The 19807-nt window shown below is 40.6% G+C and overlaps 1 protein-coding gene across 7 annotated transcripts in view; it reads left to right on the forward strand.

Moving 5' to 3' along the window:
* The window catches only part of AFF1 (ALF transcription elongation factor 1), a 206703-nt gene that overhangs the window by 138918 nt on the left and 47978 nt on the right, over nucleotides 1–19807 (forward strand). For 6 of the 7 annotated variants that reach the window (XM_079919251.1, XM_079919252.1, XM_079919254.1 and 3 more), the window contains 3 exons: nucleotides 11331–11375; nucleotides 16334–16420; nucleotides 17350–17386. In XM_079919251.1, coding sequence (XP_079775377.1) covers nucleotides 11331–11375; nucleotides 16334–16420; nucleotides 17350–17386 — 169 coding nt within the window. The remainder of the gene's footprint in view (nucleotides 1–11330; nucleotides 11376–16333; nucleotides 16421–17349; nucleotides 17387–19807) is intronic. The other variant, XM_079919253.1, reaches the window with a different exon arrangement.

Raw genomic sequence — 19807 nt, forward strand, 5'->3', positions numbered from 1 at the left:
TATAAATTCTGTCATGGTTGACAAAGTAATTTAGTAGTGTTGTTTTAGACTCAGAATCATCCCTTAATATGATCTGTGAGAGAGTACTTGTGTGTGCGTGTTGTGTGTGTTTGTGTTCATCTGTGTGTGTGAGGTGGGGAGAGAACAGAGTAGGATGGGAATGGAGTAAGCATGGTCACAAAACACTTCAGTTTAACACCCTCCCTGCAGTGGTATATTTTAATTGAAAGACTGCTTGTGCTTTGCAAATCAATGTACCCACTCAAAAATCAAAATTTAATTCGTCTTAAAAAACCGTAAAAGTTGTTTTAGTGAGTAGAATTGGTTACGGAAGGGGAGTTAGGTCATGTAGTTTGGACCATTTGAAAGAACTTGTCAGTTTATTATCACTGGAATGGAACCACTGTCTAGACTTGTTCTTTGTGATGTCTTTTTCTTTTTTTAAAGCAGTGCTTTTTAGCCAGTCTTACTAAATCATTCATGGTTGCTATGCCCACAATGGGCTTCGTGGGGTCTCATGTGATCTTCTGTCAAAGGCACAGTGTTTTCAAGTCTTAAAACACTGGGGATTTCTGATTCTTTATTACACTGTGAATGGTAATAGTTCACAGTCAAACGTTAGAAAGTTGGTGAATAACTGAGATTAGATATATTTACTCTCAAACAGTGGTAAGTTATCTGCATTTGTTTTTCATCCAGGTACTTTGTTTTTAAGTCTGTTTAAACCTATCTCAGGTACACCCCACCCTTGTCACTTTTACACCAAGAAGCTATTTGACATATTGTCATAAAGAATATTTACTGAAAACATTTCTGCATATAATGCAGCAACATAAATAGTTTTTTTTTTTTTTTTTAGTGTTTCAGTTTTCTCCCTCCCAACCCCGTAAATTTATTTATTTATTTTTTGTTTGTGTTGGGTCTTCGTTGCTGCGCACGGGCTTTCTCTAAGTTGCGGCGAGCAGGGGCTACTCTTCATTAAAGTGCACGGTCTTCTCACTGGGGTGGCTTGTTGCGGAGCACGGGCTCCAGGCGCGTGGACTTCAGTAGTTGTGGCTCGCGGCTCTAGAGCACAGGCTCAGTAGTTGTGGCGCATGGGCTCAGTTGCTCCACAGCATGTGGAATCTTCCTGGACCAGGACTCGAACCCGTGTCCCCTTCATTGGCAGGTGGATTCTTAACCATTGTGCCACCAGGGAAGTCCCTAAATAGTATTTTTTAAAATAAAAACTATTTCATGTGACTCTGTAGAAGCCTTACAAATATATTAAAATTTATATATACTCATGTGGTCTCAGGAAGTATAGTAATACAATAAATGAAACCAGCACTTTTATTACTCCCCTAATATTCCTTTGTATATTTATATAAAGTAAGTGTTATATATGTGGGGAACAGCTACTCATGGTTCTATTTTTATTTATTTAAACCAGATCTTAATAACTAGATCCTAGGTTTCATGACTAAAAGATGCCCTCTTTTAATAGAGATCAAAACAGAATTTCCAGAATATTTTAGGTAGTTCAGTTAATACAAATTATGAGCTTTTGTACATTTTATATACTTTAGAAAAATAAATTCTTTATGACACTAAAGCAAATTGCTTCACTGGTAAAATCAGAGTAACTGGAAAGCAACAATAAACTCTCTAGTTACCCACATTAATCTTTAAAGTACATATAGTTCAAAATACTTCTTCCTGTAAGGGTTTAAGTTTCAGTAATGATACTTAGGGTCTTTTTTTTCTTTTCATTTTTTAGCCTGTTTTTGCTCTAGCTGGTGAAAGGCAGGGAGATAACATAGTTCGCTTATAGAGGAGTTTACCTAAAGGTGAACTTTATAAGCATTTGTGTGTGTTAACTCTCATTTAATAAGTGAATTGGGGTGCTAGCACATCTTCCAAGCTTCCAGCATTCTCTTTCTGCATTTATCCTGGAATATTTCTTGATCTTCAGTCTCAAGGAGATACACCCTTCCTTTACCCCACCCAAGCATGCCCAATGTACCCTTCCCCCAACAATCATGATCTGACGTTACTGTCACATCAGAAACCGTTCTCTGAGAAACTCACATCCTCAAATTGTACTTAGGCAACTACTCCTTGGGTGAAAAACATCTCATTGAGTTGATGGTGGTGATAGAATTTCATTTTTTTTTTTTTCAGTTGAGGATTTCTGTATCTTCAAAAACAAAACAGCCTTGTTCTGTGAAGTTGCCTAGAGTTTTGCATATTTGAGCAAACACACATTGCTTCCAATATACAGGAAAAAATGGAGAATTCACTATAAGTATTCCATAATTACTTTTTGGCTAGCTCATGTTTGTGAATTCTGTCAGAGATGCCATGAGATGGCAAGATCAGGTTCATTCATTTGACAGATATTACTTGCATGTCTGTGTTTGTCCAGAATTATGTTAAGGCCCTGGGAGATACTGGGATGAATAAAGCCAATCCCTGCCTACAGGAAACCGTTCCGGGGGAGACAGATTAGAGCACCATGGGTTACCATTTGGAGTTGAAGATGGGTGCAGAGTCAAGGTGAAGGAAGACTTGCAGGAAAGGACAGCCAGTGTTTTTTTTTTTAAATAAATTTATTTATTTTATTATTTATTTAGGCTGTGTTGGGTCTTTTGTTGCTGTGCATGGGCTTTCTCTAGTTGTGGTGAGCAGGGGCTACTCTTCGTTGCAGTGCACGGTCTTCTCATCGCGATGGCTTCTCGTTGCGGAGCACAGGCTCTAGGCACATGGGCTTCAGTAGCTGTGGCACACAGGCTCTAGAGCACAGGCTCAGTAGTTGTGGCGTATGGGCTTAGCTGCTCCGCAGCATGTGGGATCTTCCCAGACCAGGGCTTGAACCCGTGTCCCCTGCATTGGCAGGCGGATTCTTAACCACTGCGCCACCAGGGAAGCCCCAGCCAGTGTTTGTGACACCCATGTTTCCAGACTGCTGCCCCTTTTCTAGTTCCTCCAACATGAGTAGAATTGCTTGGTCTTTCCACAGTAAATTTTTGTTGGATGATAGCTGTAGGTGAACTGTAGATTTCTCATCATTTAAAATAATCTTGTCCTTCATCAATCTCTTTCCTCTTCTCCTTGAAACATTTACTTGGAGAACTATAGAGATTTCTGCAGTTAGCATAACAGTAATTGTGGTAGCCTCCATGCCTGGCAGACCAGTTTGGCATTAAAAAAGAGGCTTCCAGGGAACACGTAATTCCTTGCTACATATTGAAGCTTTTCACCTTTAAAAAAAATAATACTACCCCAAACCCTGCCATTATTTGAAGATATTTGAGTAGAGATTCAGGGTGTTTAGGTGTTTAATTTTTTGAAGGGAGAGTTTGACGGTTAAAATTGGTTTGCATTATAATACTATTCATCTTTAGGAAAACTGTTAAGAGTATCTTAGTCTCTGTTTTCTGACCCATTATCCTTCCTTCCATATTAACAATCTATAGCTTTCCTTTTTTCTTTTTCTTTTTGTACTATAAGTGTGTCCATAAATCTGCCCAGGGATTTAAAAAATTCTTACCTAAAATACTGGGTGTGGAAGTAGATGTTTAGATAGTTGCCCAAAGGGCATGACACTTCTGAAGAAGTAATACTGTTAGAACCTTGTGCCTTTTTCAGCCCGGGTAGGCATACCCAAGCAGTATGAGCGAGTTCTTGGAATAGGCCTAGCTATTTAGGTAATTTACTTTGTATTCACAGAATAAAATTGATTTTATGCCAGAACCTTGCTCAGGCAGGCCTTTTGGTTTCCTCCTCTAATCTGTCTCTGGGAAGTGCTGATTATTGCATCTTCATGATAAGTGCTTAAGTTTATTTGTGAGGCATTAGCTTTAACGTACATTGTCTTATTTCTTCCTCACAACAATCCTATGAGGCTTTGTCTATTTCAAAGATATTTGCCCAGTATTTAAGCATGACTGATTAAAAAAGAGAGAGAGCCCACCCCTACCCCCACCCCAAATACATCTCTTTCAAGGGCTTTGTAGCATTCTAGTTTGGGAAGCAAGAGTGAACTAGCCAGCAAATAGGGCCAGACACCAAGTCCTAGGTTTTCCCAGGAGCACCTCACAGGAAGGCTGACTGTAAATCTAGGAACAATTCAGTGTGCTGAGTGTTACATGAGGCAAGCCCAGAGCTCCGAGGAGGAAGCTGTGGACAGATTCATATAGACGTGTGTTTGGGAGAAGGAAAGTTACATAGAAGAATGCTAATAGAGAGTAAACACAAATGTGGCAGAGACCTTTGAGTAAAAATTTTTATCCTTAATTTTTAAAATCTCAATCTAATTTTTGTATTTTCCTTTATAATTACATAGTATACTTAATAATGCAGAATTTAAAAAGATATACAGTGAAAATCTTCCATTACTCTGGCCCTCCAGCCACTTAGTTTTCGTTTCTAGGAGTAATTAATGTTACAGATTTCTTGTGTTATTCCCAATGGTATTTTATGCATAATAAGTAACTCAACATATATATTCTCTTCTGATGTCACCTTTTCATTTCAAATCCTGGCATGTATTGCACCTGGTTTTTTCCCTCCCCCTTAACAGTATAGCTTGGAGATTACCCAAATCATTGCACGAAGAGCGCCCTCATTCTTTGTCATGGTTGTGTAGTATTTCTGCCTAAGGGGCATGTAACACAGTTTTCTTAGCCAATTACCTCTAGATGGGAGTTTAGAGTTTTTCCAGTACCTTACTATTTGGAGACTAGGCTGAAGTGAATAACTTTGTGCGTATATCTTTTTGTACATGTAGGAGCTGGTGCTAGAGGTAAAATTGCTGGGTCAGAGCATGAGAAAATAGAATCTGGTGGCTCCTGCCAAATTGCTATCTTCAGCGATTGTGCTGTTTTACCCTCCCACCAACCACGGTATTTGAGTGCCTATTTCCCCACATCTATCTCATAGACACAGAATTGTCCGTCTTTCTTTTTTTGTTTTGCCAATCTGATATGTGAAAAATAGTTTCTAAGAGTAGTCTTAATGTTTTGAAGGAGAAAACAATGCAAAACAATTTCCTTTTTGTCTTCGTGTGTTTATTTCTGTGTAGTTTGTTAATTAAGATGTTGGCTTATATTTCAAAGAAGCTACTGTATTTAGAAAGTCTCTAATGCTTTAAAAATTGGGAATTTGTTTTCATATTCTGAGTTTGGAGGCTGAAAAGTGTACCAGCAAATGTTGATTGGTTGCCTCTGTGTGGCAGGCAGCATGTGATTAGTGATTTAGCAAGGCAGAGCTGGCCCCTGCAGTCATGGAACTGGTAATCTAGGAGAAGCAGAGATGGTGGGACATGAGGCAGTTTGACAGCCATGGGAGCACATGCACGGTTTTGGGAGTGAGAGAGTCAAGGAATATTTTCCAGAAGATGGTCTTTAATCTGCCACTCAGAGTCTGAGTAGGAGTTTTCCCAACACAGGTGGGAGAGGGAAATGGGCTCCAGGCAGGGGCAAGAAGAGTGTGCCTTATCTAGTTAGTTTGGGATAGGTGAGCAGCAAGTAGATACTATAGACTGAACCATAGTCCAAAAGTTGACATATGTTAGAAGAAAAATAGCACGAGAATTTGTTTAATCTTTTAAAACATAAAATGAGAGAGAACCTATTGGGGTTTCTTTAAAAGCTGTCACACCAGTGAAGGCTGCCTTGATAATGTTGGCCCCATGTATTTATTTCACATATCAGTGCCTCCTGATAGTTTTTTTTTTTTGCGGTACATGGGCCTCTCACTGTGTGGCCTCTCCTGTTGCGGAGCACAGGCTCCGGACGCGCAGGCCCAGCGGCCACGGCTCACGGGCCCAGCCGCTCCGCGGCATGTGGGATCTTCCCGGACCGGGGCACGAACCCGTGTCCCCTGCATCGGCAGGCGGACTCTCAACCACTGCGCCACCAAGGGAGCCCCTCCTGATAGTTTTTATGTTTATTTATTGATTGTTTGATTTATGGCTGCGTTGAGTCTTCACTGCTGCGCGCTTGCTTTCTCTAGTTGTGGCGAGCAGGGGCTAGTCTTCATTGTGGTGCGTGGGCCTCTCACTGCAGTGACTTCTCGTTGAGCACGGGCTTTAGGCGCGCGGGCTTCAGTAGTTGTGACATGTGGGCTCAGTAGTTGTGGCGCATGGGCTTAGTTGCTCCTTGGCAGTGGGAATGTTCCCGGACCAGGGCTCAAACCCATGTCCCCTGAATTGGCAGGCAGATTCTTAACAACTGCGCCACAAGGGAAGTCCCTCCTGTTAGTTTTTAAAGGTTCACACTTGACCTTCATACCAACCCTGTGAAGCGGTTAGGATTGGTAATATTATCCCTTTATTGCCATGAGGAGATAGTCCCACGGAAGTTGAATCTTAGCCAGCATTGCAAGAAGCAGTCCTCGGCAGAGCCAGAACTAGAATCCAAGATCTTTTGACTTCCCTCGTCAGCAGTCTGCCTTTGTGCTCCCTGCAGTTCTGGTTAGTGATAACTAAGCCTTTTTGAGAACAGCATTGTTAAAAAAAGTGCTGCTCTGTTGAAACTTGAGAGGCTTAAAACACAGTATTGCCAGAGCCTCCTGGTCTTAACGGTGAGGTATATTTCTTCCGTCCGGCTCTTTTTAGCTTATTAAAACAAACTGTGTCGTGCTTAGAAGACATTTACTGACATATTTTATTTTGGTATCAGTGCATTTCCTTAGGATCACACAATATCATTCCAAGAGGAGTGAGAAATCAGACCGAGGCCAGCATCGCTGCCTTTCTGGTCTGAAGTACCCGCAGTAATAAGAGGCAGTTAAGTCTGAATACCAACTTCTTTGCACAAACACAGGGAAAACAGTACTCTTTGAAAATGGTTTTGGTCATGCATACGACAACTGGGATCATATCTCCTCCTTAAATACTAATCTGTCTGTCTCTTGCCTGAAGTTGAGGTTTTTGGAAAAGTCGTGTAGCAACATTCGGAAGTCAGGCTCAGTCACTTGAGAGCGTTGTGTGACCTTGGACATGTAACTTAATTTCTTTAGAATTCAGTCTTCATTTTAAAAACTGGGGGTTATACCACAAAGATTGATGTGAGAATGAAATGGAGCATTACGCAGGATTCCCTCAAATTTTTATTTCATTTTTCAGTGTCTGTAATAAGGGACGTATCTACAGTTGATGCGTACATTTAGTGCCATAGCTTTTCCCCTTCCAAGTTAATGATGGTGCATTTTACAATAGATGGTATCAAACGGAGGAAATGTGTGAGAATTTAATGCAGTATCAAGTACAATATGTATTCAATAAGTAGCTACTATTTTTTTTATTATTATTGAATAGGATTATGGTTCCTGTGTTAAGGCCATACCCCATGGGAAAGTGAGGGCTGCGCTGGGAGTTCCGTGTATATACAGGATACCGTATGTGTGAGGTAGCCGAGCTGCCCTCCTCTAGGAACCTAGATGTTGAAGATGGGAGACAACAGTGTGATTTGTGGTTGTGAGTGTCTAAAGTCAGTGCCTCTGACCCTGAAGGTGCGCTAGACAGGGAGGGACCTGCAAACTAGAGCTTCTGCATTCATACAGTTAGCACAGATTGTTTTTGTTGCTGCTTTTTAATCATCCCTTGTTCTTTGAAGAAGTCTTACCTAAAGATCTTCCGCCTTAACTTGGCTGAGCTTCAGAGAGGCTGATTATTTACTCCTTGGCCACAGTGTTGAAGGGAGAGCCTGGCTTCTCTGAGTAGGGGTGGCATTACTCAGCTGGGGACCCTGTGAGGAAAGTGGATTTTAAGGAAGGGGATTAAGCCCTAATGGTTTGTTGAACTGCCCCTCCCTTTTTGGAAAGTCTCCTTCCAGTGGCAGACTTGGAGGTGCCAAGTTGTACTTTTTAAAACGAGGCAGCCGGTCCTTATGGATCTTCCTCTGCAAACAGCTGAGATACCTACTGTACTCTAGTTTGAGTCTCTAATTTGGGTCAGGGAAGAGTGGGGATATGAATCTTGGGTGGATGGAACATAAAATAGGCTCATACTATACAGACGATCTGGTAAACCGCCCCCCCCGACCCTTTTTTTTTTGGTACGCGAGCCTCTCACGGTTGTGGCCTCTCCCGTTGCGGAGCACAGGCTCTGGACGCACAGGCTCAGCGGCCATGGCTCACGGGCCCAGCCGCTACGTGGCACGTGGAATCTTCCCGGACTGGGGCACGAACCCTTGTCCCCTGCATCGGCAGGCAGACTCTCAACCACTGCGCTACCAGGGAAGGGCCCCCCCCTTTTAAATAAAGCTGTAAGGCATACCTTGGTACACACAGAAGTATTTAGAGGTAAAAGGGCATTAACTCTAACTCTCTAACTTACTCTTGAATGGCTCAGTGTAGATGTGTGGGTGGAGGTCAGGGAGAGAAAAATAGAAAGCAAACTGTGGTAGAATGCCAGCATTTGGGGAATCTGAGTGAAGGGTTTGTAGGAATTTCTTTTACTGTTTTATTATTTTTCTGTAAGTGTGAAGTTCTTTCCAAAGAAAAAGTTGAAAATACCTTGAGCATCTTTCCACGCAAGTACACGCATTTACGTTGTTTTATGATCATTTCCAGTTATTTGCCATTATAAACTGCTGCATGGAGATCTTTACATATGATATATCCTCATGTATTTGGAATGGACTTCTGACACCCCTTTGAAATACTCCCACTTTCATAATGGACCTGATAAGAAGATTCACAGTACATTAACCAATTAATGCTTGAGCCTTAGACTTTAGTTAGAAATTTAAACGGGTTAAATGGTGACTGTTGAGCAATATTTATCTTACCCTGATACCAATAAACAATAATCTTTGGAAAAAATTTCTTCAGTCCTGGTTCATCTCATGTAATAAAATTTTAGGGAAAAAAATGAATCTTTTAGTGACATAAAACGTCTTGGCTAAGGGTTGATGGCTTGAGTAGTAATGAAGATCAAAAAGTCTTTGAATGTCCTGAAGTTGTAGCTTCCTGACTCCATTCTTTTGGAAGCAGTGGGCAAATCTTTTTTGCCCTCATTTCAACTGTGACTCACTGTTTCGTTGATTGCCATATTTTTTTTTTTTTTTTTTTTTGGCTGCATTGGGTCTTCCGTGCTGCGCGCGGGCTTTCTCTAGTTGCTGCGCACGGGCTTTCTCTAGTTGCAGCGAGCGGGGGCTACTCTTCGTTGCGGTGCTCGGGCTTCTCATTGCGGTGGCCTCTCCCGTTGCGGAGCGCAGGCTCTAGGCGCGCAGGCCTCAGTAGTTGTGGCACGCAGCCTCAGTAGTTGTGGCTTGCAGGCTCAGTTGCTCCGCAGCATGTGGGATCCTCCTGGACCAGGGATCGAACCTATGTCCCCTGCAGTGGCAGGCGGATTCTTAACCACTGCGCCACCAGGGAAGTCCCTCAAAAATTTTTTAAATTGAAGCATAGCTGATTTACAATGTTGTGTTAATTCTGCTGTACAGCAAAGTGATTCAGTTGTACATACATACACATTCTTTTTTTAAATATTCTTTTCCCTTATGGTTTATCATAGGATATTGAATATAGGTCTCTGTGCTATACAGGAGGACCTTGTTGTTTATCCATTCTGTATATCAAAGCTTATTATATCTTCCAATCCCAGCATCCCACTCCATCCCTCCCCTAACCCCGTCCCCCCACGACTGCCAGATATTTTAACTGGATTCTCATTCTCATTCCAGCAGCAGATAGGATGAGGGGACTATTTAACCAGAGTCAGGAGTCATATGCTCTGTTCTGTTGATTAACTTTCAACTCCTAATTGTTGTTGTTCCTAATGACGCATGTGAAAGATTAAAACCGTAGGATATAATTACATTTTACCCGCAGGTCAAAACAGCATTCATTGTTTCTGACATTTGTGCTATAATATTTGGTCCAGTTTTTAGGCATTCTTTAATAGTCTTGAAAAACAAAAATTGGGTAAGCAGGTCCTGTTGTTGACATGCATAATGCATAAAGGCAGGTCCAGTAGGGCCAGCAGAGAAAGGGGATACCCTTGATTCTTTGGTTATACCTCCTAACTTCCAGACCCTAACTCAAAAATAGCAAACTGCAAACATTTCAATAAAATCATCTCCATGAAATTTACATGTTTTAAAACCAGACCTAGGCAGGTCAAATTGCATCTGAATTTTGTCGTGTCCATTAGATTCAATTCCAGGAGAGTATGAATGCTGTATGCTCTTTTCCCTTTTCCTTAAAGAAACTGGAATGAGGGAAATGGTGGATTAATAAACCCTAGATCAGGAATTAACAACCAATGCTGTATTAAATTACACCCAAATTAGAGATGAGAACCCTGAAAAGAACCCTTTTCCATCTACACTCTGGCTGTGAGGCAAGTATTGGACCAACTGACTGGGAAGAACAGTGCTTTCTTCACAGCAGGGGCAGTAATGGGAGGGGTGTGTTGTACAGGAGTTGCCCAGGGCACTTGGCTCATGAATTGACACACAGCGAAAGCTGATATTCCATTAAAAATTGTGAAGTCAGGGGATTTGTTCCATATCTCTAGTTAAGGAAAAGTGATTTTTTTTAAAAAAGATTTTACTTTTCCATTTTCTTTGTACTTAAAAATGTAAAGACTATAAAATGACATTTCCTAGAAACTATGGTTGTGATACTAACAACAGCAGCTGTCATTTGTTTAGCTGGGGATAAGCAAGGTGATCTTTCCTTTAAGACCCTAGGTAATCTCCTCTCTCCCTAGGGTCTGTCTCTGGAGAACTATTGTGTGTGGGTGTGGGGTGTGTGTGTGTGTGTGTGTGCGTGCGCGCATAAGATGGAAATGCTGACTTCAAGTAGGGCTAGAATTTAAAATGAATTTTTGGCAGGTAAAATTTCTAATATTTTAGAATATTACCATAATATTACCATAAAATCTATCCTTGATAGGATGCTGGCCTCCTTCCTGTGGGCTCAGTAAGATGTTCAGAGTGATTGCCACCTTCATGTTCACGTAGCTTGGCTCACTGGACAGATGTTGCTATAAAGCAGCAAACTAACACCACCTTCACTTTTGTTATATCTGTTATTCCCCTAGATTTACTAATGTACTAATTGTCTTTAATATACATATTTTCTACCAGAAGCTTTTGACCTAAGGGTCATAATTCGTCTGTCATTGTCTCCAGCAGAAACCTTTCCTGCACGATTAGGTCAGGTTAATCTCTCTGGTTTTATTTCATCCAGAAGGTGAAGTTTCTCCTATTTAGCTCGTAAGAGGTGGGCCCTGAGGTGATTCTACTTACAAGAGTGTTGCTGTATTAATTAATACCAGCATTCTAGTTGTTTTTTGTTTGTGTGCTAATCTTTTTCTTGCTTTTCCTGTTCAGCAGACCTACTCCAGTGAAGTCCATTGTGTTGAAGAGATTCTGAAGGTGAGCTTATTGTTATTATTTCTGGCTTGAAGAAATACTTAAGTAGGCAGACATATATTCATTTTCTTTGACTTCAATGAACAGTTGCCATTCTGAACTCCTTTAAACAGTTTCTCCCCTCATACCTCCCAAAGCAAAATAAACCAGAATAACAACAAAGGGAGTCTTAGGACATTATTGAACTATCTGACAGATTTTAATTGAAATGAAGTCTACAAACTGCGAGGCATTTGGACCAGAGTCTTATGACATCTCCCTTAAGCTTTTCTGGCTGTCTGTAGAGACCCTGGAGAATTGCTCACCTCCCAGAGAGTAGATGCCCTGTGTTGCTGCAGCAGGGGGCACCAGGGGTTAAGTAGTGCTTGGTTTTCACCTCTTGGTGTTTTATAGGTGACACTTTATATGTTTGGCCTTATCGTCAGTGAGACCATGAATTTTTAAAGGGATAAAAAGAAAAATAGTAGAAAGTAAATGGACATCTTTACACCTACCTTGAAAGGGTTATTTTTTGCTCTTGTTGATTGAGACCATGCCAGGAACATTTGTGCTGCTTCTACAAATACATCATTGAATCCATTATCCATTTGTTCAGTTTTCCTTGCACGAGGATGACAGATTCCTTTTAGAATTCAGTTCCAGGAAAATAAATAAATTCTCCTGATGAACCGGCTTGCTTTCTTTTTATCAGAGAAGAATTATGTAAACTGTTATGTGTCCCATTTTGGCTTTAACTTCCAGGAAATCTAGAGCTAAATTTAATGCTCAAATACAGTAATTGTAATGACTGAGAGCTTTGTTTATTTCTCATTCCTCCTCTGTGGCTCTTAATTTTCTTCCATGTCACTTTTAATGATACTCTTACTTTACCTTTTGCTATAAGGTTTCTGATTTTTGTTTTCTGTTTTTTTTGGAAGTAGGAGAGATATGACACATGTACCTATTAATTTTTATCCCCACTGCATACTTTTTCCTCAAAATATGCTTACCCAATTTTTTCCTTTAAGTTTTCATTGCAAAGTATTAAGTGAGGTGGTGCTGAAACCAGTAATTAAGTATATTGGTTACCTTCTCATTTGTGCAATTTTTGACAAAGGTGGTATCTAGCCAGATGTTTGGAAAACAGTTCCATTATTTTTGTCTTACAATCTTCGGTATCCTACTTTTGTAGTTAGAGTTTTCTAAGAAAGAAATACCTCTAAGGAAACATACTTTGAATTGCTGAAAATGAGAAATTTTTGCCAACCAGCAAGTAAGATTAATAATAAGATATCTTGATCAAGCTTTTGTTTTATCCTCTGCCTCTGGTATTTCTGAAATTCTTTGGTAAGATGAGTCATAAAAGAAACAAACGACTTAGTTATGAAATAATAGCCTTAGCATTTTCTCTGAAATTGTGTGTGATTTGTTCCATGGTTATTTCAAAAGTAAATGCAACAATGTAGATTAGTTGTCTCCTGCATGTGTCAAATGCTTCTGTTAATGTTTTGATGTGTGTTAATATATGACTTGTTGAGTCCTTTATGTAAGGTGATAGTATTAGAACATCAGGCAAGCATTTTTAATTTAATAAACTCGTCCATCCTCCCTCCCCTCTCAGCCAACATCACTTTAATGAGTTCTTGCTTACCTGGAAATGCTTGAAAGTCGATGGTTAATGCGAGCCACAGGTGAGTGTTTTCACTTGGAAGTCTTAAAGAGAGAGAGTAAATCGCAGGATGTCCTGGACTGAAGAGGGGCATGGGTCTCTGCTTTGTGGAGACTTAGAATCTGTCCCCTTCTCTTCTCTTTTGGGGCCTCAGTTAAGCCGCATGTACTCCTTGGACTTCAGTTTCCTCACGGGTAAAATGAAGGCCCTGGGCTGGTAGATAGTAGATGACTCTAGGGTCAAATCCAGCTCTCACTCTCTGATGTAGATCCAGATACTTCCCTCTGCCTCGTGGTTCCTGTTCTTATCTCCTACCAGTAATTTATGAAGATTGCCAGGAATCCTAACACAGATCTTTCTGATGGGCAATAGAAGCAGTAAATAGTTCCCTAAAGGAGAAAATCAATCATAGACGATAGTGTTTGGTTCTCTGGTGGAAATGTTAAGAGTCTCAGTGTTTTACTGAAGGGGCATTGGTGGCCTGTGACTTGTGCAGACTGGCAGGGTAAGAAGGTAGCAGGCAACACTACCAGCAACCAGGAAATTGGTCATGCACAAGGGTCCAGATGGGGGTGGTGCCCTCAGTGGGTGTATGGAAACGGCTCAGGTTTTCTACAGCCTGGACAGCCTTTTGGGGCAGTTAATGCAGTGCTTGTAGACATTATCTCAGTGCAACATTCCAGTGACACTGGTACAATGAGTGGTAGCATTGTACCACTCGTTGTACCAGTGTCACTGGAATGTTCATTTATTCAGCAAATACCCGTGAAGATGCATATACTTTTCTAGGCACTGGGGTGCCGTGTGAATAAGAGTCCTTCCTCTTGTGGAGACCGTAGTGGGGAAGATAAATATATAATAAAATGTCAGTTGTTGATAAGCACTATGAGTCATATAGCAGGCAAGTGATTGGAGGAAAAGGCAGAGGAAAGAGTGCAGAAGCCTCGAGGTGGGAACAGGTTGGTGTATTAGAAAAACAGCGATAACTAGACAGAGTGTCTAGAGCAAAATGAGCAGGGTGGAGAGTGGGGAGGAGATAGCAGCTGTGGCACCTGGAAGGCCAGGAGTGAAGCAGGTGCTAAGTGACTTACCCCCATTCACGTGATAAGTCATTGTTAAAGTAGGGAGTGAATTCAGGGCCCTGCAATTCTGGGCACCCTCCTCTCCTTATGGCCCCAATTCTCGTAAGGCCTAACTTCCCCTAGTAAGCTGAGCATTTAGGGAAGTGTATAAATTCTTTCACACTATCAGCAAACCACTTAAGGCCTGAAAGAGTTTATGCACTTTCCAACTGCCTAATTTAATAGCCGGGGCAGCCTTAGGCATTGAGAGTACAATAGATATTTCCTGGGAATCATTGGTGACTAAAAGTCATAGACACCATTGGGATTCTATAAAGAAATTCTTGGAAGACAGAAGGATGATACTTTCAGACACCTTTGCAATTACTACAAGTTTTTACATCATAATGTTCTCATGGTCCCATACCTTAGAATATAGTCAAATAAATAAAACAACAGGAAACTCTTTGGTGCAGTATTAAAATTCTTTAAAAACTAGGCTTTTAATTTTTTAAGTGCTTTCTCTGACCGTGTATTCCAGCACTTTATGCTCTGAAAAATAAGTGGTCTTCGTCCACCTCTTCCTGAGAACTAAGGCTCAGAGAGCTCAAACTCCTCAGGCGGACCTGACCAGCAGGGTCAGAGTTAAGATCCAATCTGGGTCCCTGGCTCCAGAGCTGCTACTCTTTCCATTATACTTTAGTATAGAATTCCTCTTTTGTACTGAACAAAAGATGGTTAGTCAAGTGAGCAAGGGCATGATATCACCTTTAACAAAAATTACTCGAGCCAGCATCGGTTACTTTGCTTGTCACTGTGCCAGGTCATTTCTGTCTGTTCTGAGGTTCTAGCAACCCGGAGGGCGGCTGTGGGGAAGGGCAGGGAAGATGTGCGCAGAGGTGGGGAATGGGGATGCTTGCCCAGCTCCATCTCCAGTTGTTGCAAGGATCAGATGGCATTTCTGTGGTGATGGAGAGGTTGGTCAGCACTTGGAAAAAAGCATAGTGTGTAATGTAAAATAGATAGCTAGTGGGAAGCAGCTGCATAGCACAGGGATATCAGCTCGGTGCTTTGTGACTACCTCCAGAGGTGGGATAGGGAGGGTGGGAGGGAGGGAGATGCAAGACGGAAGAGATATGGGGATATATGTATATGTATAACTGATTCACTTTGTTATAAAGCAGAAACTAACACACCATTGTAAAGCAATTATACTCCAATAAAGATGTTAAAAAAAAAAAACACAGTGTGTTGTACAGGTGAGGTAACATAGTGTTATCTGGGGTCCCCAGTGTGCTGATGGAGGGTTGCTTGTCAATCTTAAGCCAGTTTGCCTGGCAGGTCTGACACACGTGGGGATGGACTTCTTTCTCTCAGACTCCAACGCAAAGGGCCCATTTCCTGTTCTTTCAGCCATTGGCTTCCTGGGGGACCTGATCCTGTCATTTTAGACCTTGTTTTTCTCAGCTGTAAAAGGAAGGGGCTGACGTTAATCTCCAGTGCCATTTTAGCTCTTCAACAAAGTGTGTGTGCGTGTGCCTATTTGCGATTAGACACCTTTAATATGACATTTTGTTTTCCAGCAAGTGAATGTGCTTAGAAAAAAGAACTCATGTCAAGATAAATATATTAATTGGGAAGATATAGAAATCTTGCTTCCATGAAAACAGTGAATAGAAATGAAACTTCTGTTAATGAAAAGGGACGGTCACTTTTTAAGGCCTTCTCTGCAAAAGTTCTTATGTACTAATAATGTGTATCAGGGAAGGGTCAAATCCATTAAAACTCTCCCAAGTGGAACAAGTGACCTGAATTACTTGTTTGCTTAAGTCAAACAGGAAAGTTCTTCTTCCTTTGAACTTAAATAATTCCAGGAAATGCAATAAAGAAGCTGAGAGAGAAAGAAAGCATTGAGACAGGACTGAGTTTTCATAGTTACACAAACTCTGGTAATACCTACTACCGTTTTTATGCTTCATGCTGCTCAGAGTGTTAAGACCATTCCTGTTCTATGCTCTTGTTTTTCTGCTTCGAACTGATTTCTTTTCAGTTCTGTTTGTTGGAGAGCTTCAGCTTTTGAACATAGCCCACCAAGTAGGAGCTTTTTTAAAAAGTAAATGAAATAACTTTTAAGATTTCACTTTTCATTTACCATCACTCCACTCTACATTCAGTTTAAAAAGTTAACTTAAATAGCAATAAATGTTCTATTTATAATTTACCTTTTCTTCCCATTCCAAATCTCTTTCCAGGAAATGACCCATTCATGGCCTCCTCCTTTGACAGCAATACACACGCCTAGTACAGCTGAGCCCTCCAAATTTCCTTTTCCCGCAAAGGTAATTCCTTACAAGTCTAGCAGGCACTGCATCCACACCAGTGACAAGTGTGAAGTATCGCTGTGTGCCAGATTAATCAAGTAGTATTTGTTGAACTCTTTAGAGATTAGGTTAATATTGCAATTAATTTAGCTACTAAAGTGCTTCCTAATGCTTTCAAATACTTCACTCTCCAATTATGTCAGTAAGAACATCTTACATTTGTATAGGGTTTTGTAGCTTATGAAAGTATTCAGGACTTTACAATAAATTCATTTTTGAGGTTCTTTACCTTAGAAGAGGGACACGGAGGTGCAGGAGAATTAAGTGAGGTAGGGTGTCTGCTTCCTAGTTCAGGACTTAGATACGTTACAGATACACATTTACACTTGTCATACCTCCTACATTTTCTTAAAGTTTAATGCAATCAGCTGCATTCGTGATGGTTTTAATAGCAAGGTGAACTGCCTACTCGCACATTTCTGTTAAAGTATTTGTGAACAGTATATTAACAACACTGTCACCTCGCCTTTTCTACTTTTGGATAACATTCAGAATATAGAAATATCACCTTCAGATCTGTGTTCAGTCCAGCCTGTTACACATGCACATTGTTAATATATTATCACTCTCCTTTTCCATGATGTCATTGAGGTTTTATCTACCCAAACCAGAATTTACCATGTTAGATACTTTACATATTTTCTAATGATAGTTTTTTTCTCAAAAAATGTAATTTATTATTATTGATTTTAAGGTAAAACATTATACTTTGTGTTGAAAATCCTTGACACCAAAGGAAGAATAAACTTTAGGAAACAACAGAAGCAATGCAACCTATTTTATTAAAAATTAGATGTATCAATATTTATCAGATTTAACAGTGATGCAACCTTGGATTTATAAACCTTAATATTTTATTAACTAGAGATTTTTATTTTTCTTTCTAGGATTCTCAGCATATCAGTTCTGCAACCCTAAACCAAAGTAAGTAAATATGTGGAACTGATTATTGCATTGGAGAACAAAGCATGTTTTTACTGTTTTAATGTAGAAAACATTAATGAAAAATGCTCCAGCAGAGATGAAGACTTCCTACGGTTAAAGAATAGGAAGGAAGGGCAAACATAAAGCTGTTCTTTAGGTGGAGTTTCGGATTATTGCAGAGTTAACGAAGATGTCTTAGTAAAGTACCTAACAAATAAAATATAATTTGGTATTACCTCACATATGATAAATATCTTGAGAGTGACTCTAAATGCACTGTTACCCAGGAATTGTATATAAGAATAGATTGGGGTATTTTGTGTGTTTCTTATATTTATTTTAAACAAAACCAAGAAATTTTTATAAGGAAGAGAGCACATAGTTTCTCTAGACCTTCTATATGTATTTGTCGTGTAATTCTTTTTTTGGTTCCTTTTAATGGATTGTAAATACTTGAGAATTCAGTGGGAAACAGAAGAAAGCTAACTGGATCCAGCCTTTCTCTTTATCAGTAACCTCTCGGTTCATTAAATTCTTTGTGTTCCAACTACATGCAAGGCATTTCAGGCCTTACAAAAATGACTCGTGTCTTTGCAATCATTTAGTTCATCAACATATGGTGAGTGCCCAAGTTACGAAGTGTTAGTCTTCAAAGGATAGGGAGACCAAAGTAGGGTGCGTGGTGTGCATATATGTGTTGGGAGAAGATTGCTCATAGATATTCCATAGAGGTGACTCTTCTTGAAATATCTCCACCTTAGTCTTTTTCCTCACTTGTGTTTTTCCCTTGATTATCCTGTTGTTTAAATTGCAAGGATATGAGGAGAGTAAAAAAGATGAGAAAAACAAGAAATGAAATAATCTTCCTCTAGAACAGGGATAGGCACACTATAGCCTGAGAGTCAAATCTGTTGTACAGCTAGTTTTTGTAAAGAAGGTTTTATTAGGACACAGCCGTGCTCATTCATTTATTATTATGCCACAAGGTATGGCATGCAAAGTCTAAAATATTTACTATCAGACCTTTACAGAAAATGTTTGCTGCCCCCTGCTCTAGAAGTACTGAATAAGACTTTGCAAATAACTCCTAACTAATTTCCCCCAGAGACTTCCCTGGCAGTCCAATGGTTAAGACTCCGTGCTTCCACTGCAGGAGGCACATGTTCGATCCCTGGTCAGGGAATGAAGATCCTGTATGCTGTGTGATGTGGCCAAAAATAAATAATAATAATAAAAGTAAATAAATTTCCCCCAAATGCGGAGAGATAAGCCTGATCATCTTGCACAGTATTGGGGAGACTGGGAAATCTTTTTTTCTCAACGTCTTGGCAGCCTATCCAAAGATAGATAACGGGTGAAGTGGCATAAGTCTGCAGGTGGGTCACCAGCTCAGCTGTGGGCAGGATTGCTGTGCGTTCCTTTACCTCTTGCCCTTCACCCCACCCCCAAATTTGCTAGGGCTGCCAGTCATGCAGATTATATGCCTTCCACTGAATTACTTACAGCTTGCATGATTGCTACCTCCTGGTTTAGAAAGACCCTGTAATCCTTTAAACTGTCTGATTTCTCCTTTTAGCAAAATATAGTTGAACATGAGCTGGTAAGCACTTTCTTCGCCAGGGGTGGTGGCCCTCCAGGCCTGTGGAATAGTGTAGGCTGATTCCTCCTTGCCCTGATGAGAAGTTTTCAGACACTGGCAGGTCTCCTGTAGGTCTTGGCTCAGCAGATGCTTACCTTGGGGTCTTTTATGCTGCTGCTGGAAACCCTTTTTACCTCTGTGAGAATGTGGCCTTTGGGGGGCCTAGTTGGATCCTGGAGGGGTCTGGTTGTTGTATGTTGGATGAAGAAGGAATGGAGTGTGTGCAGATAAAGCTTTTAGAAACGTGGAGTGTGACATATATTTCTCAAAGTATGCCCAGCAAGATAATTCAAATTTCTCGAAAAATTGTGGTTTTTTGAATAAACGAATGGGGGCTGTTGAATAGTGGGGGGATGGGTGGGAGCACAGTGGGCCAAGGACAGAGTCTATAAAAGAGAGTGCTAGCAAATCACGAATAGATATGTGACGTGAAACCAGGTGAGGGTGACTGCAGCCCCATCCTAGTGCTTCTACAAGGGAGCCCCGCCAGCTGACAGTCTGTAGAGAATGAAGTATAGGGATTTTACTTGTATGTCCCAGTATTTATGTTCGCATGTGCAAAAAACACAGCTGCCTAAGGATTACCAGAGCCTTGTTGAGCTTAGGACCGGGTCAAGATGACTATGTAGGAGTACATGTGAATGTACTTTAGCCCCTCTAATTTGTAGTGCCAGCCCTAGCTTGCTAGCCAGAAGGGCAAGCAATTTAAAAATATCATATAAGAGCTGCTGCCACCATGAGGATAAAGCGTTTAATTGCAAATATTCAAGGGCCTCCACATG

Source organism: Stenella coeruleoalba, assembly GCF_951394435.1.
Source record: "Stenella coeruleoalba genome assembly, chromosome: 4".
NCBI classification, from domain to species: domain Eukaryota; kingdom Metazoa; phylum Chordata; class Mammalia; order Artiodactyla; family Delphinidae; genus Stenella; species Stenella coeruleoalba.